Below are 22,792 nucleotides of genomic sequence, written 5' to 3'. Positions count from 1 at the left end.
ATATGTGTAATTTCAATGTTTTGATTGTTATTCTACATTATTCTGCAATGTAGAAAAAAATTAAGGAAAAACATTGAATGAGTAGGTGTTCTAGAACTTTTGACTGTGTGTGTGTATTCACATGATCTGGGAGATTTATTTCCCATGTGCACTCTGCCCCCAAAATATAACTCCTGGTCGCACAGCATAATATTTATTCACGCTTTATAGCCCTCCACACACACCCCACTGTGACGTGGCTCTCCGTAAGAGACACAGGGGTTTGTGTGTGACACACATCAGCCTCCTAGAAGTGTGTGTGTCCATGTGTGCGTGTGTGTGTGTGTGACACTGCGATCTCCTAGAAGTGTTTTCACTGCTCGACTATGAGCTGTTTGGAGATGATGCGTATTGTAAGAAGAGAAGCCAAACTGTGTGGATGCAGATGTCTCAACCAGTGTAACAGTCATTTGTTTTATCTACAGTGCAGTGATGCGCTAAGGCCTAGGGGATCACCTAACGAGAGAGAGAGAATTCGGCTCAGCTCACATGCTGTAAACAGATCCCTATCTAGAATTATACTGTTTCATGTCGCCCAATAACTGAAAAGCTTTCTAGGACTCTAAAGTTGTGAGTATGTGTATGTCACTGATTTTCAATCACTTGGTGTGTGTGTGTGTGTCTGTCTCTCTCTGTGTGTGTGTGTGCATGTTTCTTGTTTATGCTCTGGTGTGTGTGTTTAAATGCCACAGGTCAGCAGGATACTGTACAGCTTCGCCACGGCCTTTAGGCGGTCCACCAAGAAGACGCTCCTCTCGGGCTTGGCTCCGCCCCTGACTCCAGACAGCGACGTCTTCACCTTCACCGTCAGCCTGGAGATCAAGGAGGATGATGGCAAAGGGACCTTTAGGTACGGTGCGTTGTAAACGCGCGATTCACCTTGCCGATCTGTACACAACAGCCACCTTCCTCCATCTCTAGGTGTGGTACATCAGGGGTCCGTCATGAACGGCATGGTATGTTATAACCATGTTAGAACATCAGTGTTATCCAACTGTACACCGGCGCTATCATCTGCATTGTCTATTTGTTGCACGTTTATACATAGTTCATTGGAGTCTTGTTCGGACATGCTTTCTCTACTGTGTGTTTATTAATGTCCTCTCTCTGAATGTGTTATATATGCAGATGGTCTCTTTACCGCTCTCACGGTATGGTACATGTTCGAACATCACCCGGCCTCATCCTCAAGTCTATTTGTTGCCTATCTGAAAGGCCTCTTTTCCCCGTCTCGAAACACACATGAACTGAATTCGCTCCACTTCAATCTATGGCATTCAATCTCACTCTCAGAAAGAACGATGCCCCTTCAGTGCAGAAGGGAAGAGCAGAAATAGCTACAGGTGTCTTTTTATTTCTGAGCATTTATTTGAATTGTCGACACGTGCTTCCTCTAATTTATCATCCCGAGCAGCAGAACAGTCTGTTCTCCTCCTCCACAGAAGCTTATTCACAAGCGGACTGCCACTGGCCCGGGCCGACGCCGCCGGGCAGACACGTCCTCCTAGGAATCCGTCACAGTGCCGGAGATTAGACAGCCCTTTTCTGCTCACAGAGAGGACATTTGGGGTCCTCAGATTAGTCACTGACTCTCACATAGGGTGACTCTGGACATGTCCGCATGGAAACCAAGCGAGCGATCATGCGCTTCAGCAGAGGCAGAGAGGACCCATTATCATCAGCTCTGTGTTGCGTTTTATTTTAGATGAGAGAGAGAACTTTAGCGTCTCACTCATGGCTGTTCCTCTAAGGCTTAGTCTCAACTGCGTAAACATCTGTCCTGTTCTTGTGTCCTCCCCTTCATGTGCAATTATTGGAAAAGACGTAACCCGGTGAAAACAATATGGTGGAAGCTCATCAGTTCTTTCTGATCCGAGTGATTTAAGGAGAGGAGGCAAGGAAAGAACAGATCCTCAGACTTTAATAGGGATGGTTTCCCACCAAACAAGTAACTTCCCGTAGCTCCCAAATGGCCAGATACTACACTCGTTGTTTAAAAAAACATAAAAAGCCATTGCTTATTTTTAGATGGGCATATTTCCTCCTCATTAAGCCATGGGCTGCTTATTTATGGAATGTTGAGATCTAAGCACAGCATTCACACGCTAGCAGGGCCAAATAGGCAAGTCATTAGGATGTTTTCTCCAGGAATTCCAGAATTGATTGGTGTAATCTACAGTACACAGCAAATATTGTGAAGATTAGAGTAGTGTCTTGAAAATTATATATATTTTTTTTTAGAAACTTGGACCGTCGTACTGTTCAGTCTCCCCTTATATGGTGTTTATTACGTCATTTCGGATTTTGTTAGGCGTGTATTTCCCTTTTATTATAATTTATTATCATTTTTGTTCATTTTGTAGATGTTTTTATCCAGAGCGCCTAAAGCATACATTTCATACTTTTTTTTCTTTCTCCGTACTGGTCGGAGAAAGTGCCTTGAGTGCATGCTATGTATAAATTATTTGTAATTTGTGAAATAGTTTTGGGAGGAGGATTTGCGTTTGGGGGAAAAAAAAGAGTATGCTTTGAATCAAGTTGACTGCCATTTCAGCAGTCATTCAAACCGTCACTATTCAGAACAGAAACATTCTCAGTGCTTGCATCATCCCATTAGATCAATGAACTGCGTAAACAAATGCAAAGAGTGGTTTATTATCTCCATCGGTACGTCATTACTGTATAAGTTCTCAGGGCAAGCGGTCTCCCGACTCACTCTTTCACATTGACTGAAATCCCAGCCAAATAATTTTTAGAGTAAGAGCTTTTTCTATGTTTCTATTTTTCCAGTGCTGTGGCGAAAGACAAAGACAAGAACAGCTTCAAGCTGCGTCCGGGAATGGACAAGAAGATCGTCATCTACGTTCAACAGACGTCTAATAAGGAGCTGGCCATAGAGAGGTAACGTGCACGCACGCAATCACACTCACACGGGTAGAGAGGCTGCGCAGACGTGACACAGTGTACGGTGCACAGACTGTATCGGACTGGGAGTCTTAGTCCCACCACCACGGAGACTTCTCAGTCAGGACGTCTCTCAGCTATTCATAACAAGCTGTAATTCAGTTCTAATTGATAAACAACCACTGTTTAATGTCCGTCTGTTTCCGAGCTTAAGTGTCCCAGTCGGGCCATGAGAACGAGATGGATGTTTCTGTTCTGAGCCTGCTATTTCTCTACGGTTAATAATGTTGTTTTGACTTGCCGTCACCTTCACTTGAACCTCAGTTCCATTGCTTTTTGTTATTTCACTGTTCCTATACTGGGCTCGGATTGGAGAGCTCTGTTATCCTCTGTTATTCCATGCTCTGGTATGTCAAGGATATATCTTGCCTGATACTTTGGGGGGAGGGTGTCTTGTCTGATGCCTTCCACCTGGTTCCACTCTTATGACTTGTGTCTTTGTGTCTTTGTGTGTCTGTGAACGCCTGCTCGGTGTATGTGTTTTTGGTGTGTGTGTGTGTGTGTGTGTGTGTTCCAGGTGCTTCGGCCTCCTGCTGAGTCCAGGAAAGAACGTGAAGAACAGTGACATGCACCTGCTTGACCTGGAGTCGATGGGGAAGTCCTCTGATGGGAAGTCCTACATCATCACGGGGAGCTGGAATCCCAACACACCTCAGTTCCAGGCTGTTAACGAGGAGACACCCAAAGGTACAGCAGGCCAGACGGCCAACGCGCAATGATATGTCCACAGGTTATGTGGTGCCACGTTAACATGGTATTCTTCCTGTCTGTGTATGATCAGGACTCTAAGGATGATGCCCCCTAGATGGTTCATAGCCGACCGTGGCTGTCTGGCTGATGTCATTTACATAGCTAACCACTGTTCCTGTTACCAATTCATATCTATGACCACAGCAACTGTATATGGGTTATATTGAGGATGCTGGTGTTCCAGATTAAGTTATTGTACAGGTCCACGACTTTAACGGTGAAATTGATGAGTGTTGTGTCAATTTACATGACCACAGCTGTAAGGTTTCTGGTAAGGCTTCTATTAATGGCAGTTATGGGTTATTGTTCAACATATAAGTTGATGTATAACACTAATTAGGTGGGTGCTTATATTTTTCCTGTAAATGTACACATCCACAGATATAGTAATGGCGGTTATGGGTCATGTCCAACAGATAAGTTCATGTACATGACGACGGCGGTGGACCTGGTGATCACTGAGGTGGAGGAGCCGGTTCGTTTCCTTCTGGAGACCAGGGTCAGAGTCTGCTCTCCCAACGAGAGGCTATTCTGGCCCTTCAGCAAACGCAACTACACCGAGACCTACTACCTGAAACTCCGACAGGTGAGACAGACCTTCTAGCTGAAACTCCGACAGGTGAGACAGACCTTCGAGGTGAAACTCAGACAGGTGAGAGTGTCTAGCTGAAACTCAGACAGGTGAGACAGACCTTCTAGCTGAAACTCAGACAGGTGAGACCGTCTAGCTGAAACTCAGACAGGTGAGACTGACATTCTACTTGAAACTCAGACATGTGAGACAGGCATTCTACTTGAAACTCAGACATGTGAGAGCGTCTAGCTGAAACTCAGACAGGTGAGACGTTCTACCTGAAACTCAGACAGGTGAGACCTTCTAGCTGAAACTCAGACAGGTGAGACAGACACCATGGAAGACCAAACACTTAAACATTATGGGCATCTCCCGGTTTCCCTGAAAATCTCAATGGAGAACCAAGACTGAACATACTTTTTAGTCTCGACTTCATTTGTGTTAACCCAACATGAATTGTGAGAGGGCTCTTTTTTCGTTTCTTGAACAATGTAACTGCTAGTCAATGTGGTCACCTATTGTCTTGACCCTGTATGTAACACAATTCCTTTCCTCCCTTCCCAGATGTAGCGTAACAGTATCAACGACACGAATCCAATGCTTTTTGATCCATGACAGGAAGTGTGTATGTGACTCTATACCCTGCTTCCTCCAGATGGAGCGTAAGAGTAACAACGATACCCTGTACGAGGTGCTGAGCCTGGAGAGTGAGTCAGAGAGGGAGAGGAAGAAAACCACAGCCAGCCCCAACATCCTGCAGTCTTCCTCCCACGGCTCCATGGTGCCATCGCCTCCTGAGGATGATGAGGAGGAAGGTGACTGTCTGAGCAACCCAGATTTTACATTGTATTCAACTGTAATTTAACCAGGAAGTCCGATTGAGGTCAGAAGAGCTCTCTTCCCCTACATTTACATTTGAGTCATTTAGTAGACACTCTTATTCACCAGAGTGACTTACTAAAGTAGGTAAAACAACCACATATCACAATCATTGCAAGTGTGTCCTTAAAAAAGCTGCTAAATCTGCTAAATCTGTGGTAGTAAGAATAAAGGATAGTTGTTGTTGCCCTCCTGTCTCTATAGTTCCATCCCAAATGAACCCCTAGCCTCTACCCCCGGCCTATATACTGTTCATTTCCTCTACCCCCTAGACACTGGTCGAGTTCTGAGAGGATTAGACAGGTGTATCCAATCCTCTCAAATCCACACAACTGAACCCCCCCCAAACAAGAACAAAAACAGCACAATTTTTTGGTTACAAAATATTTTTGCTACAATGTGTCCTAGTGAACAGGCAATAGTCGGTTTGGGATTGGGTAGTAGTCTCTCCCTGGCTGTTTGTTCCTTATTCCTCTCCCTGTACAGTATGTATTATGCCAGTCTTGATGTGTGACAGCTAGGTCTATTTGTCTGTCTCAGTGTCAGTACCCCCCCCCGCTGTGTTTGTCTCCTGTCTAGCCAGCCTGTTATGTGCCATAGTTTAGTCTCTCGGCATGGCTGATTGTGTACCAGTCTAGTAAGTCGCTATACATACAGTATGTTTATGTACTTTAGCCCAGGTCAACTACTTTGATATGTCAACCCTTCAAGTCTCTGGATGCATCCCAAATGCCACCCTATTCCCTATAAAGTGCACTACGTTTGACCACAGCCCTGATCAGAAGTAGTGCACTGTCCTGGGAACAGGGTGCCATTTGGGACACGCCCTCTGTCGCAGAGCTCATGTTTATTTTTGCCTGGTGGACAATAAAGTGGTTTTAAATTCTCTTCTGTCAGACAATGACGAGCCGTTGCTGAGTGGCTCGGGAGACGTGTCAAAGGAGTGTGCTGAGAAGATCCTGGAGACCTGGGGAGACCTGCTGTCCAAATGGTGAGTCAGGGAGGAGATCTCATCTCACAGATCATACTTTACATTACTCTGCTCCCCCTCAACCTTACATACCCTCTTTACTGCAGGTTGATCAGTTTGTATCAGGAATATCATACCTTGCCTTCGTGTAGATCATCCAATGTATTTTGTACTTCTCATCTTAATTTAGCTCAACATTCAGTGGCGTTATAGAAAATTGAATCCATAAACAAATGAAGGTAAAAGATGAGGTGATTTTGAACTTTATTTTACCTTACAAGACCTTACCACCAGCTGTACCAGTCTGGCACCACCAGGCAGCAGGCTCTTTGCTCAGTGAACGATCTGTGCAGAGAAAGCAGCTACCACTGAGCTGCCGTTTAGTGTGCCTGAAGATGCCGGTGAGCCTTTAGAGCTGATCTCCCTGCCTGGCTGGCCAGACTGCTAGGAGAAAGATTGATGTGGTGGTGGGCTTTTGATTTTCCTGTTGACCAGTCAGCGTAGGCATGGAGGGAGGCATGTCAGGGAGAGAGATGAGGGGACTTACTGCTGGCACAGTGATAGAGTGGCCCTCTAGCTGAGTTACAACCCAAATTACGGCCTTCTTTACAATGTTCCTTGTAGGTCAGGAGTCTTTTATAATGTACCGTGGTCTGATTCTTCATAATCTTTCTTTGACAGAATGTTTTTGTGTGGGGATATTCACATTTATCTCTGGTAATCATGATGATAAGAAAAGCAAAAGAACACCTAGTGCTTGTAAAATATAGACTTATTCTTCATACATACGGAGTTGCTATAGCTTATACTAAGAACGGACACACGCACACCCACACCCACACACACACACGCAAATCCACACACACTCATATCCTCACACACACACACACACTCCTATTTTGAAAACGCATTCATGGGTGGTGGGAAATGATGTCGATATTTTAATCTCTGGAAGTGGCAAGGAAAAGAAAGAGGTGTATGTGTGTGTTGTCACATCCAGATAACCAGCTTATTTAGATTATTTCCTGTTCCCTTTACTCTTTATTGTTCTCAATCAAAACCTTGTGATGAATTGAATTAAAAAGTCCAGAAATTGAATGAGAGACGCTCAGTATCCTCTGTCTTCTGCTGTGACGGTCACATCTGTAATTCCCCATTCGCTCTGTTCCCTTCAACCCAGACTTCAGACCGGAGGGAGGGAAGAGGGAGGGAGCACATTTAGCTTTCTTCTATGTCTAATACAGCACATACAAGTTTTTGTTTTTTTTGCCTCACAAATCCTTTAATGCTTTGCCGTTAAAGGACAATTCCACCACTTTATAACCAATTATTATGCTGTTAGTATATATGCAATAATGTAAGATTTTATACACATTCTGATGTTTTATAGTTTTGTAAATCATGCTGCACCAATTCCATTTTAAAGATGCTGTATTGCCCTCGTCTACAGCATACTATGATTCCCAGAGTACATTTTGTCTCCCATGATGCAATGCTCTGCCTAGTTAGCCTACAGTTATCTTAGCTAGCTGGCTATCAAGCCCAAGACAAAGCTTAGTCTAAATATATTGCTTATCATAAGTTATGAGTGGATTCCACATTACTTTTGGGTTGTAAATATATTAGAATGCTTGCCTGACTGTCATGCTGAATATATGTTCATGGCATTGCCACCAATCAACTGCAAATACAATCCAATTTTTTTAATGTAGATGCTAACTAGCTATGCTAACCATAACATTGTTGCTGTATCTAGTTAGAATGCTAGCTAGCCTGACTGCTACATCCAAAATAATATAATTTGCAACAATAACAGCTGAGTTTCATCTTAGCAACTGTTAGAAGAACACAACATTTATTATGACATTGACAAGCAAGTCATTACGCAATCTTAGTCTCTCAGCCTGTATCTTTGGCTGGCACAGCAAATAACCAAATAACCTTACCTTGTTAGCCAGCTAGATAGATTATTTTATCTCATGTAGCTACTAAATGTAGCTAGCATACGAGTCCAATGTTTGATGGCCACATTGTTTACATCAAAAGTTAGCTTTTGTGCTATCAACCTCTCTCTCCCCCCTCACCAATCTGTCTCTCCTAGCTCTTCGTCTGCTTCCTTCAAAACACAACTATATTTTATCCAGGTGTATTGACCTCTTACTTTCAATCAAGAAACATACTTAGGAATACAAGCATTTTGCTACACCCTGCAATAACATCTGTTAACTATTTGTATGCAACCAATCCAATTAGATTTTGCGATTTGATTTTACTGTCGTTTTAATGAACCGCTAGCTTGTGCTAGGCATATATCTTCGACGTTATGAGACCAAGCTAGTGGTTTGTTAGATTATAATGCAAATGCTAGTGCTGTCACTTTGTGGTGATAATGGTGAACTGCATATCAATTGCATAACATGCCGCAAACCAATTGCTACTTGATTTCAAGCAACTTGTATTTTGAAATGAAATAAAATCAACCTTTAAAATATTCCTTTCTGCACACTCTCGTGGTAGTGATATTTGCTGATAATGTCTTTCTCCTGTGCATGTTATCCTTAAGGCCTACTTTCATTAAAAGGGCTTGCTCTAATCCATTTCATGACAGCATATACAGTAGCTGTAGAAGTAAAATCTGGAATCCTTCAACATGGTTAGCCTCATTAATTGTCTAATGAAAAATGTTAAAAAACAACAACACACGGATCTTGCCAGTATTACAGTATCTCTGATGTGTGAGTGCTTTTCCCATCATTTCCCATTGGAGAAGAAGGTAACAGGGGAGGGACCTCTCCTCCAATACAGTTGCAATATAATACAGGTGAGGAGATAGGATGTGAGTAATCAAGGAATGACAAAGTGAGAAAGGGACTTAGTAGCTATCGTGTGGTAAGGTTACCCCCCCCCCCACCCCCGAGACCTAAAGTTATGTTATCCTAGCCCCACTAAGATGATGGTTTTGGTTGGGTAATAGACGCTGTTTTGTGGGCAGGAAGTGCTGCTGTTGACAGGGGTGGCATTCAAGGTCAGCCATTCAGGGATTGATACACCCACACCAATGATCAAGGACATCAGCTGTAGGACATCTGTGCAGTATCACCAAACTAAATGAGTGACAACAAAATAAAACAAATAGAGAATGTTCCATGACCAAAGAATACACTATACAGTCGTTGCCAAAAGTTTTGAGAATGAGAGAAATATTAATTTCCACAAAGTTTGCTGTTTCAGTGTCTTTAGATATTTTTGTCAGATGTTACTATGGAATACTGACGTATAATTACAAGCATTTCATAAGTGTCAAAGGCTTTTATTGGCAATTACATGAAGTTGATGTAAAGAGTCAATATTTGCAGTGTTGAACCTTCTTTTTCAAGACCTCTGCAATCCGCCCTGGCATGCCGTCAATTAACTTCTGTGCCACATCCTGACTGATGGCAACCCATTCTTGCATAATCAATGCTTGGAGTTTGTCAGATTTTTTTATTATTTTTTTGTCCACCCCCCTCTTGAGGATTGACCACAAGTTCTCAATGGGTTTAAGGTCTGGGGAGTTTCCTGCCATGGACCCAAAATATCAAAGTTTTGTTCCCCAAGCCACTTAGTTATCACTTTTGCCTTATAGCAAGGTGCACCATCATGCTGGAAAAGGCATTGTTTGTCACCATACTGTTCCTGGATGGTTGGGAGAAGTTGCTCTCAGAGGATGTGTTAGTATCATTCTTTATTCATGCTGTGTTCTTAGGCAAAATTGTGAGTGAGCCCACTCCCTTGGCTGAGAAGCAACCCCACACATGAATGGTCTCCGGATGCTTTACTGTTGGCATGACACAGGACTGATGGTAGCGCTCACCTTGTCTTCTTCGGACAAGCTTTTTTCCGGATGCCCCAAAACAATCGTAAAGGGGATTCATCAGAGAAAATGACTTTACCCCGGTCCTCAGCAGTCCAATCCCTGTACCTTTTGCAGAATATCAGTCTGTCCCTGATGTTTTTACTGGAGATAAGTGGCTTCTCTGCTGCCCTTCTTGACACCAGGCCATCCTCCAAAAGTATTTGCCTCACTGTTCGTGCAGATGCACTCACACCTGCCTGTTGCCATTCCTGAGCAAGCTCTGTACTGGTGTTGCCCCAATCCTGCGGCTGAATCAACTTTAGGAGACGGTCCTGGGGCTTGCTGGACTTTCTTGGGCGCCCTGAAAGCCTTCTTCACAACATTTGAACCGCTCTCCTTGAAGTTCTTGATGATCCGATAAATGGTTGATTTAGGTGCAATCTTACTGGCAGCAATATCCTTGCCTGTGAAGCCCTTTTTGTGCAAAGCAATGATGATGACACGTGTTTCCTTGCAGGTAACCATGGTTGACAGAGGAACAACAATGATTCCAAGCACCACCCTCCTTTTGAAGCTTCCAGTCTGTTATTCGACCTCCATTAGCATGACAGAGTGATCTCCAGCCTTGTCCTCTTCAACACTCACACCTGTGTTTACGAGAGAATCACTGACATGATGTCAGCTGGCCCTTTTGTGGCAGGGCTGAACTGCAGTGGAAATGTTTTTTGGGGGATTCAGTTCATTTGCATGGCAAAGAGGGACTTTGCAATTAATTGCAATTCATCTGATCACTCTTCATAACTTTCTGGAGTATATGCAATTGCCATCATGCAAACTGAGGCAGCAGACTTTGTGAAAAATAATATTTGTGTCATTCTCAACTTTTGGCCACGAATCAAAGAATCAACACTTTATTTCATATAATATGAAGAACACCTATATCAATGGTTAGTGGGTTTAGTCATGAATCTAACTTCAAAACAAGAGATGATTGACCAGTTAAATGAATAGTGTCTAATACAAATAATAAACCAAATGTCAGGGCTGGGCTGGAACAGAAACCTGCACACCCAGTAGCTAGATCTCTAGGAACAGGGTTGGCCATGCATTTTCTAGGTCTATGCATTGTTCCTTTTAACAGTACAACTAGACAAAGTTAGCTGGCTAGTGGTTTTCAGCCGCATCACAACAGCTGTTGTTTTTGAACAGCACCAGATGTTCTTTGGGGTTCCAGGGTTCACTTCGGTCCATCCTCAAAAAGCCGTTTAAAAGGTGCTACTTGATCAAATCAAATTTATTTGTCACATGCACTAACATCTGCTAACCATGTGTAAGTGTAGTGAAATGCTTGTGCTTCTAGTTCCGACCATGCAGTTACATCTAACACGTAATATAACCTAACAATTTCACAACAACTACCTTACAAGTGTAAATGAATGAATACGAATATGTACATAAAATATATAAATGAGTGATGGCCGAATGGCATAGGCAAGATTCAGTAGATCGTATAGAGTACAGTATATACATATGAGATGAGTAATATAGACCTCCACATGTCACATTATATGAAGTGGCATTATGATACATTACATCAAGATGGAAAGATGCCTGAAAAGGGCACAATGGCTGCTGGAGCTGCAACTTCGGTCGGTGGTGGTGGGAGGGGATTTGGCCGAATAGAATCATTCTATAGGTTTTTGAGTGCCTTTTTAAAATATTTAGAGATGTTATTAGACAAAAACAACCAGAGCAACATATGGCATGCAGTTCCAATATGATCTGAAAACTAGGGATGGGTTTTGTCGAAAGTTTACTTACACTTGGGTTGGAGTCATTAAAACTGTTTTTTCAACCACTCCACACATTTCTTGTTAACAAACTACAGATTTGGCAGGTCGGTTAGGACATCTACTTTGCCTGACACGAGTAATTTTTCCAACAATTGTTTACAGACAATTGTATCACAATTCCAGTGGGTAAAAAGTTTACATACACGAAGTTGACTGTGCCTTTAAACAGCTTGGAAAAGTCCAGAAAATGATGTCATGGCTTTAGAAGCTTCTGGTAGGCTAATTGACATAATTTGAGTCAATTGGATGTGTACCTGTGGATGTATTTCAAGGCCTACCTTCAGACTCATTGCCTCTTTGCTTGACATCATGGGAAAATCAAAATAAATAAGCCAAGACCTCAGAAAGAAAATTGTAGACCTCCGCATGTCTGGCTCATCCTTGGGAGACATTTCCAAACGCCTAAAGGTACCACATTCATCTGTACAAAAAATAGTATGCAAGTATAAACACCATGGGACCACGCAGCCGTCATACTGCTCAGGAAGGAGACGCGATCTGTCCTAGAGATGAACGTACTTTGGTGCGAAAAGTGCAAATCAATCCCAGAACAACAGCAAATGACCTTGTGAAGATGCTGGAGGAAACAGGTACAAAAGAGTCTATATCCACAGTAAAACGAGTCCTATATCATCATAGGCCCGCTCAGCAAGAAAGAAGCCACTGCTTCAAATCCGCCATAAAAAGCCAGACTACAGTTTGCAACTGCACATGGGGACAAAGATTGTACTTTTTGGAGAAATGTCCTCTGGTCTGATGAAACAAAAATAGAACTGTTTGTCCATAATGACCATCGTTATGTTTGGAGAAAAAAGGGGGAGGCTTGCATGCCGAAGAACATCATCCCAACCGTGAAGCACGGTGGTGGCAGCATCATGTTGTGGGGGGTACTCTGCTGCAGGAGGGACTGGTGCACTTCACAAAATAGATGGCATCATGAGGAGGAAAATGATGTGGATATATTGAAGCAACATTTCAAGGCATCAGTCTGGAAGTTAAAGCTTGGTTGCAAATGGGTCTTCCAAATGTATGATGACCCCAAGCATACTTCCAAAGTTATGGCGAAATGGCTTAAGGACAACAAATTCAAGGTATTGGAGTGGCCATTACAAAGCCCTGACCTCAATCCTATAGAAAATTTGTGGGCAGAACTGAAAAAGCATGTGCGAGCAAGGAAGCCTACCAACCTGACTCAGTTACACCAGCTCTGTCAGGAGGAATGGGCCAAAATTCACCCAACTTATTGTGGGAAGCTTGAGGAATGCTACCCAAAATGTTTGACCCAAGTTAAACAATTGAAAGGCAATGTTACCAAATACTAATTGAGTGTATGTATACTTCTGACCCACTGGGAATGTGATAAAAGAAATAAAAGCTGAACTAAATCCTTCTCTCTACTGTTATTTTGACATTTCACATTCTTAAAATAAAGTGGCGATCCTAATTGACTGAAGACATGGAATTTTTACTACAATTAAATGTCAGGAATGGTGAAAAACTGGGGTTTAAATGTATTTTGCTAAGGTGTATGTAAACTTCCGACTTCAATTAGATAGATAGATAACTGACAATGACTGTACATCATTTCATATATTAGTAGTCTCAGGGATCCTACTTAAAACCTTAGAGAAGCAATACCCAGTTCAGCTCATCACTAAACAGTTTATATGAATGAAATCATAAAATTGCACGAAAACTGTGTAGAACATTAACTAAATACTTTGTAATAACAACCCAAATTGTGTAAGTGTCCTTTAAAGTGTCTCTTCAGAATGGCTCTGCTGACTGAAATAAAACGGCTATGTTTAAGAAATCTGCTTCCATTCTAACTGGCAAAGGGTGGTCAATTGTGTAATGCAAATGTCACTGTGGTGTGTTGTGCGACTCGATGCAGGGCTCTGGGAGTCAGTGGGAGACTTTTTTTTTTTGTATGGCCAACCCCCTGAGGACCAGAAGCTGGTTTCACTTACATCACACTCAAAGTACACCCTGTCTTGTTTCAAGTGTTTTATCGGAGAAGAAAAGAAATGCCACGTTGCAATGCATAACCAACTAAGTACCTCGGGACAAATAAACATTAAGACGAAACAACTGAATGAGAGTGGGGGGCGATTTAATCTGGAATGTTCTTTAGCCTTCTTAGGGGTGTGTGGTATGGAACCTGATTACTATATTGACTGGCATTGTGGCTGTAATTCCCGCCAGCTGCCGAGGCCTCTGGCAAGAGCCAGATGTAGACTCTGTCTCTCGGTCTATCCTGATCAAAGAGAGCCTCACCTTCCTCTCTCTCGGCCCTCTCTCGCGCCCCCCCCCTTCTTTATCTGGCTCCTGGCTCCTCAGGACACACATCTCTCTCTCCTCTGCCCATTAGATGCAACTACACCCTCATGAACCCCCTACCTCCTGATCATGTCAGCTGGATATAGTACGTAACAGATACGGATTACTTGTGGGTCTGTGTATACAGGGCCTCCAGAAAGTATTAATGCCCCTTCCCTTATTCCACATTTTGTTGTGTAACAGCCTGAGTTCCAAATTGGTTAAATAAATACAACATTCGCCCATGTACACACAATACCCCATAATGCCAAGAGTGTACAAAGCTGTCATCAAGGCCAAAGGGTGGTTACCTTGAAGAATCTCGAATATAAAATATACTTTTCTGGTTAATACATGATTCCATATGTGTTATTTTTGTATGTGTTATTTCAGAATAACGCCTTCACTATTATTCTACAATGTAGAAAATATTTAAAAAAAAAATAAAGTAAACCCTTGAATGAGTAGGTGTGTCCAAACCTTTGACTGGTACTGTATGTTATGCTGACATTTTGTGACGTTTTGGACTTCGGGCATACACATTGTTTTTTTCTAGAGGTAATCCGAAGTCGGTAGCTGGTCTACACTCCTTCGTCGGTGATTGGTCAACAGTAGGGATTCTTCAAAAGAAAGTCTTTGTTGCCATTCGACGAGAGACGACTCGTTTTCATTAAAAAAAAATACTGCAACGATTTCTTGAGTAATCTTATATTAATTCTGACTATTTTTACTGAGTGTATACTGGCTATGGCGTCCCAAAATATACCATTTGTACTACTGCAGCTTTTTTCCCCTCGTTTTTCAAGCAAAGGTCTTTTAAGGGAGCGTGAGAGCGCCCTTGTTCTGTTTCAGCTAGCCCAGTGATTCCCAAACATTTTACGCATACCCCTTCCGACATTCCAGCTGCATACCCACTCTAGCACCAGGGTCAGCGCGCACTCAAATTTGTTTTTTTGCCATCATTGTAAGCTTGCCACGCATGCACACACTATACGTACTATACGCAATGTTGGGTTGTATTGGAGAGTCTCATTCTTAAATACTTTTCCACACACAGTCTGTGCCTGTATTTAGTTGTCATGCTAGTGAGGGCCAAGAATCCACTCTCACATGGGTACGTGGTTGCAAAGGGCATCAGTGTCTTAACAGCGTGATTTGCCAAGGCAGGATACTCTGAGCGCAGCCCAATCCAGAAATCTGACAGTGGCTTCTGATTTAAATTCAATTTTCACAGAACCGCTTGTTGCAATTTCAATGAGGCTCTCTTGTTCAGATATTGGTAAGTGGACTGGAGGCAGGGCATGAAAGGGATAACGAATCCAGTTGTTTGTGTCGTCCGTTTCGGGAAAGTACCTGCGTAATTGTGCACCGAGCTTCGCATTTGCCCACAAAAAAATCATACAATGAGGGAAAGACCTGTGTTGTCCTTTGTTTTTTTTTTCTTTACCCCTTTTTCTCCCCAATTGTTTAGTAGCTACTACCTTGTCTCATCGCTACAACTCCCGTACGGGCTCGGGAAAGACGAAGGTTGAAAGTCATGTGTCCTCCGATACCTAACCAAGCCGCACTGCTTCTTAACACAGTGCCATCCAACCCGGAAGCCAGCCGCAACAATGTGTCGGAGGAAACACCGTGCACCTCGCAACCTTGGTTAGCTCGCACTGCGCCCAGCCTGCCACAGGAGTCACTGGTGCGCGATGAGACAAGGATTTCCCTACCGGCCAAACCCACCCTGACCCGGACGACGCTGGGCCAATTGTGCGTCGCCCCACGGACCTCCCAGTCGCGGCCGGTTACGACAGAGCCTGGTGGCACAGCTGGCGCTGCAGTACAGCGCCCTTAACCACTGCGCCACCCGGGAGGCCTGTGTTGTCCTTGTTAATGCAGACAGAAAAAAGCTCCAACTTCTTAATCATAGCCTCAATGTTGTGCCGCACATTGAATATAGTTGCGGAGAGTACCTGCAATCCTAGATTCAGATCATTCAGGTGAGAAAAAACATCACCCAGATAGGCCAGTCATGTGAGAAACCCGTCCTTGTGCAAGCGGTCAGACAAGTGAAAATTATGGTCCGTATAGAAAACTTGACTCCCAGTTAAAAAAAAACGTGTCACTACTTTGCCCTTTGATAACCAGCGCACTTATGTATGTTGTAAAAGCGTTACATGGTCGCTGCCGATATCATTGCATAATGCAGAAAATACATGGGTGTTCAGAGGCCTTGCTTTAACAAAGTTAACCATTTTCATTGTAGTGTCCAAAACTTATTTCAAGCTGTCAGGCATTCCCTTGGCAGCAAGAGCCTCCCGGCGGAGGCTGCAGTGTACCCAAGTGGCGTCAAGAGCAACTGCTTGTACACACGTTACCACTCCACTATGCCTCCTTGTCATGGCTTTTACACCATCAGTACAGATACCAACACATCTTGAGTACTTAAAATATACCCTCTCCTGTTGTCCTGGTTTTCGAGCAAACGTTAGTGGAATTCCTGCAAGACAGTAATGGTTAACGTGATTGGATGTTAATTATTTGACTAGGCTTCCTGCATTTGACATTGTGTTGTTATTTCCCTGAAAACTAGATGGTTTAATTTGATTTTGGCGATGAAACGAGGCTATTCATGCAAGAAAAAAACATCACCAAAATGTATAGCCCTGTTGGAAAATCTAAATGGACTGTTTGAAAATGTGAATCACATTTTTATTTGGCGTACACCTGACGGCATTGCGCGTACCCACAGTTTGGAATAGCCGGCCTAGCCGAACGAACTACAGCATGCTGACGCCTTTAAGGCATACGCATGCTTCCCAGCCAAAACAGTTTGGAAGAATTTGTGAATATATATTGTGGCAACATTTTGTGATGTTTTGGCTGTTCTGTGAAACAACATTTTTTCTCGAGGCAAGCCGAAGTCTACGCCTTTGTTGTCGTAGACTCTTTATCATTCATTGAGAGGACTTGCTTTTATGCACATTTATTAATTGAGAAATACTGCACCAAACGTCTGAGTTAGATTAAGATTTCCTCTGCAAAAGCTTTTTAAATCTTTTTATTTTATTTTTATTATACAGATTTCTTGAGTTATATTAGATTAATTCTGACTATTTTGAGGAAGTGAGTATTGGCTATGGCGTCTCCAAATGGACAAACAGTACTATTGCCATTTAAAAAAAAAAATGTTTTTCAAGCGAAGGTCTTTTAAGGGATTATGCGAACATACTCGTTCGGTTTCGGCTAGGCATCATCAACTAAAGCATGCTGATGCCTTTATCCCCACACCAGTGGGCCACCAGTGTTTTATGTCAATGTAAGCTTCAGTATTAGTGTTTCACTAAAACTAAAGCCTTGTGGCGAGCAGAATCAACAACCTCTGCGCCACTCAATACTGTTGCTTTTTGAGAAGGACTCTTTACAAGTCTGCTCGCCACAAGTCGTTCACAGTTAGCCCTTGTTACAGTAAATGCCAGCTAAAACGTACCAAGGCCCCTGCCTTGACTTCAAATTCAAACAGGTCCGCAAGGGGGGCCATGGCCCAGTGAGGCACAGGTGCCGGCCCGCGTAGAGGGAAACAGAAAAGTCTACGCCTGTTGTGTAAGAAAACTGGGGTAAATCTTTGTTGGAAATGCGGCATTAGTGGGGAAAATGCAAAACTGACCCAAGATTAGTGTATAGGGGCAACTTCACCCTACACCTGTTACATAATTCTGATCGTTATGATAACCTGTCTCTCTCCCTCCCTCTGTCCCCAGGCACCTGAACTTGTCGGTGCGTCCCAAGCAGCTCCCGGCGTTGGTACGTAGTGGCGTACCAGAGGCCCTCAGGGGAGAGGTATGGCAGCTCCTGGCCGGTTGCCATAACAATGACCACCAGGTAGAGGAGTACCGCACCCTCATCACCAAGGTAGGCCTGACCTCTGAGCACTTACCTAACCCAGAGATGCTGTGTATATAATGACGAGATGGTCTTGTCTCCGTTCTAACAATGGGAGTCGTTGTCCCAAAGGCAGAAAGGAAGGTCTGCTTATCGCTCTATTTCCAAATGGACAGATTTTTACAGGAGTGGACCCCCCCTTCTACCTGACCCCATTCACATTGTGACCCCTGACCTCTTACCTAACCTGAGGTTAATGGCATAGCTTACTGATTGTTTGAGTTGTTCAGTTTGAGCCAGGTGAGGCACAGAATCACTCATCTTGATCACAATAAGTTATTTTAGTTTCAAACCTGGTGATTTGTAGATCAGTGATTCTGCGCATTCCTGACTGCCATGCAACTTCGTCGATCTCAAAACACTCGGTGTCAGTGGCAATGGGATTTGTAGCCCATTATGTGACTCATGTGGATGACTCGTGGTAAACCTTCGTGAACCTGTGTATTTACATTTCAACATGTTTTACATCATTATTGGAACTTGGGCACAGAAGTGTCCAGAGTGTTATTGAAAATGTTCCCACAGCGTTGGGAACATGGGTCTGTAGATCGGAGGCCTTGATAGGCCTGTCTGAGAAGTGCTGGGTGGTGACACTGGAATCTTCTCGGTGGAGGAGAGTGCATAAAAAAAAATGTTTTGTTTGAGAGACTATGTTTATATATCGTCAGAGAGAGAGAGTTTGCGCCCATGCGTGTGGGTGTACGCACAAGGGTGTGCTTATGAGCATCATAGTCTGTGTTACCGTTGTTTGAGGTGGTGTGAGAAGAGAGGTCACATCAAACAGGGATGCCCATGTCCCTAATATTTCAGGCCTGTACAACCAAGGCCACAGCCCTGTAGACCTGTTGACCCCCGCCCAAAAACGTTTTTGATCCAAATTTTATTGCCAGACTACTTTGATTTTCTCTTTTAATGTTTTATTTATTGAAGAGGTCTCTAGATTTTCCACGTTTGTTTGATACGATAGATTTGAAAGTAGAACAGTTGTTTTTTCCTAAATGGGCTTCAATTTAGACATCTGAATGTAATTTTGTGGAAACGAAAAACAGATTTTGTTTTACAAGATACAAAGAATGTTGGACGGCCAGCTCTAAATCATTTAAGTCATGTGACTCGATCACCAGTTCAACAGGGTCATTCTCACCAGTTCAACAGGGTCATTCTCACCAGTTCAACAGGGTCATTCTCTCGAGCTCGACAGGGTCATTCTCACACGCTCGACAGGGTCATTCTCACACGCTCGACAGGGTCATTCTCACGAGCTCGATAGGTGACTGTTCATCATATTCAATGGACTACTGGTGGAATATAGCTTGTGTACAATGATAATGTGGTATAACTGCTGATGCTTGATACCGTAGGATTGTTGTCATTCCTGTCACCTTCGTGATATTCCACTGGGAGGTTAAAAGAGCTGGGACGATAAACCGACTGTACTTACCGCAGCCATATTGCTTATGTCGTTCATTATGATAAGTAGCCTATACTCGAGAAACGTGAAGTTTAAAATTAAATAAGTTTGCCAGTATGGGTTATTGTTAATGGGACAATTGATGTCTTCAACCATCAAACTAGACAGTAGTAGTTTAAAGTAGAGAACGACCAATATGGATTATTTTTAAGAGCCAATACCGATTTTTTTTTTTATTATTTTTTATATATATATATATTTATTTTTTTTTTTGGGTGGGGGGTCAAGGAGGACAAAGGCCAATATTTTAGGTGTATATTCAAAATCATGAAATTTGATCATTTTGATAAATTTCCCAGAGATAATGCAATATAATTTTTTTTATCAAACTATTCATTTGACTTTGGTAAAAAAAAACTAAAAATCAAAATATAGAACATAATGGTAATAATTGTATTTGAATCTCTATTGATTAAACTGGGTAAATCAAGATGTAAGCCTAGGCCTATTCACAATACAGGTGAATGCATATTCAAAGGAGTGTGTGCATGCATTGGGTTATTGAGCTTGTTTTGGCTGATCAGTTCAGTCTATGGTGCTACAGATGACAAACAAATCCATTTGGGAATTATTAGCCTACTGATCAACAACGTTTGCATAGAAGCATCACTCCAGCATGTCATGCCTGTATGGAAGGACATCATGTAGGCACTGCTGTTAGTTTGAGAATGTAAAATAACTATCTATTTAATGCAAATGGCTCCAATGTAACATCACGATTTGTTATCACGGATGCTTATCAAACTAGTATTTTTTTGTCATTTTTTGTGATCGGGATAATTAATTTAAATGTAAAAAAAAAAACTCTAAACCACTTTGTTGCAAGGACACAATTCGAAACAACTCTATTGGCTAGTTCATCTGTCAGGAAATGGCCGGGTTGTAACTTGATCCTACTGCTATGATTGGATGCAGCAAGGCAAAGCCAATCGAGTCGGCTTGGTCGTTCTCTAGTTTAAAGGATAGAAGAAAAAACACTGGTACACATTGTCATAAACGTCTTGTTCTGTTTATTGTTATCGTATCAATTCAGGCATTTTATCGCAACATGTTTTGTTTTGGCCCACTTACTGTAAAATCATTTTGTGACTGCTGATGTAAAAAAGGGCTTGAAACATCAGTTTGACTGATAATGGATTGATTGAATGATTGCCTGAAGGACCGCCTTGTCCATAGAAATGGTTGACCATTTTGTGTCCTCACATTACACATATGGGCAGATGAAGGAATCGAAAAGAAACCTATCTTAAATCATCTAAGACGATAAAGTCTCTTAAGTGGAAGATGAAGGCTCACTTACATATCTCCCACTGTGACGGTCTCTGATACTTAACAAGCCGTTTAACGTAATTATGTCCCCCCCCCCCCCCCCCTAATTCTTCAATGTCCTATTTCTTCTTAATGTGATTTCTATGTTATGTGACTGCTGGTCAGCCCCTCATTAGGGGTTTGCCCTTTGGCGCTTGATGGGGCTTAGCTGCGCTGCAAACGCTTCACTCATACTGTAGTGGTTTAGTAGTCGTTTAGTTTATTAGGATCCAGTGTGTGATCGAAGTTGAGCGATAGGAATGCCCCGGTGTCCTTTTCAACCGCTCCACTAAAAACTGCTCTGCACTCACATAAAAAAATAAAATGACGCTCCAGATTCGCTCCATTCATTAATATCACAATTTAACCAACGCCCATCTATTTTTTTGTGTGACTACCTGGAGTATTGATACCAGACCATATGATTTGAATGAAAAGTATTTCATTAACATGAAAAGGTAAGAAGCTCTCATCATTTCAAATCGGCTACATATTAAACGGCATATAAACATCGTAGTAAACATCGTAAAACACTCTAAATAGGTCCGGAGCCAGTCAGGGAGCCTAAGAAGTAACGTAAGGAATTATTTATGCTACATTATTTCAATTATTTCAAGGCTATATCCCACAAATAAACACCTTGTGAAGCATTTTGCGAGTGCGACACACAAGGCTGGTAGGGAGTTAGGGGCATTAAGTGCTCAGCATTTAAACAGCATTTAGTTGTATTAAATCATTATAGTTTATAAATTGTGCATATAGGCTGTGACTTACTTAGAATTAAATACACATTAAAAAACAAATGCCTTATTAGGCTCAGTCTACAGTGCCTTCGGGAAACACGAGTTTGGTCAGAGTCTGTGGCCTCAGGCTGATGGTTGTGATGGTGCCTGGAGAGCAGGGCAGCAGCGGGGAATATCCTCTCCAGCTTGCAGAGCTACTGGGGATGCTAAACACCCTTTTGGCCACTCTTGCCAGGCTGGGCAGGAATGCAGAGATGTATATTTGTTTCTATAGATAGGCATAAAGGATTTTTAGGAGAAATAAACCAATCAAGCTCCTTGGAATATACCAGGCCTATTGGGCCAAGATACATGATGGCCTATTGTATAGATAATATAACATAAATGAAAGACACTGTTAAGAGATCAGATTTCTTATTTCTTTTAGCATGTGCACGTAGTAAGTACACCGTCATGATTTCGGGATATGTGTATTTTCAGGTTCTACAATGATTATTTAGTTGTGGACACTACATCCACGCATTCCCTCTATTGCTCTTGGTCCTCATCTTTGTAAGTCACCTTGATTTTGCAACTGTGCTATCAGTTTCTTTATGAAAATATTTAGCGAACTCCATGGCAGTAGCAATAAAGGGGCTATAGCAGCACACAAGTCGACTACAAATTCATGCTGGGCTCAGGCAATCCCTGAGATCGTGAAGTGAGCGCGACTGGAGCAATAATGGAGCGGGCAAAAAGGCTCCGTCCTTTGGGAATCTCGCTCCTCGCTCCAGTCAAATTGGGCACGTTCCGCTCCTCGCTCCAGTCAAATTGGGCACGTTCCGCTCCTCGCTCCAGCTCCACTCACATGCTGTTACGATCCCCATTAGCTACTGCACATGCAGCAGCTACTCTTCATGGGGTCCACATAAATTTTTGACAGAGTACAGAACAGTAATAGACAAGAACAACATAACAAATAAGTTATGTGTAGGAAATATGTATGTGCATATTCTTATAAATAGTACGGTTAAATTAGATCTTTAGAAAAAAGTAGAGGTACTGTGATGCAATGTTTTTTTTATGTCGTTTATTTTAAAGCTAGACTTTCTGCCTGAGTAACCGTGATGACATGGCTCTATACATAACTAGCACCGCTTTAAATCTGTTCTTGGTTT

General features: G+C 42.5%; 1 protein-coding gene across 4 annotated transcripts in view; it reads left to right on the top strand.

Annotated features, from left to right (window-relative positions):
- The window catches only part of LOC135517624 (rab GTPase-activating protein 1), a 127,098-nt gene that overhangs the window by 38,418 nt on the left and 65,888 nt on the right, over positions 1-22,792 (top strand). For 3 of the 4 annotated variants that reach the window (XM_064942103.1, XM_064942102.1, XM_064942104.1), the window contains 7 exons: positions 732-889; positions 2,830-2,940; positions 3,521-3,690; positions 4,170-4,339; positions 4,983-5,142; positions 6,104-6,197; positions 17,933-18,083. In XM_064942103.1, the coding sequence (XP_064798175.1) occupies positions 732-889; positions 2,830-2,940; positions 3,521-3,690; positions 4,170-4,339; positions 4,983-5,142; positions 6,104-6,197; positions 17,933-18,083 (1,014 nt within the window). Of the gene's footprint in view, positions 1-731; positions 890-2,829; positions 2,941-3,520; positions 3,691-4,169; positions 4,340-4,363; positions 4,373-4,982; positions 5,143-6,103; positions 6,198-17,932; positions 18,084-22,792 lie in introns of those variants that run through there. The other variant, XM_064942105.1, reaches the window with a different exon arrangement.

The sequence above is a fragment of the Oncorhynchus masou genome, chromosome 28, assembly GCF_036934945.1.
Source record: "Oncorhynchus masou masou isolate Uvic2021 chromosome 28, UVic_Omas_1.1, whole genome shotgun sequence".
Classification (NCBI taxonomy): Eukaryota; Metazoa; Chordata; class Actinopteri; order Salmoniformes; family Salmonidae; genus Oncorhynchus; species Oncorhynchus masou.
The sequence above is the reverse complement of the archived record's forward strand: the minus strand, read 5'-3'. Positions and strand labels throughout refer to the sequence as shown.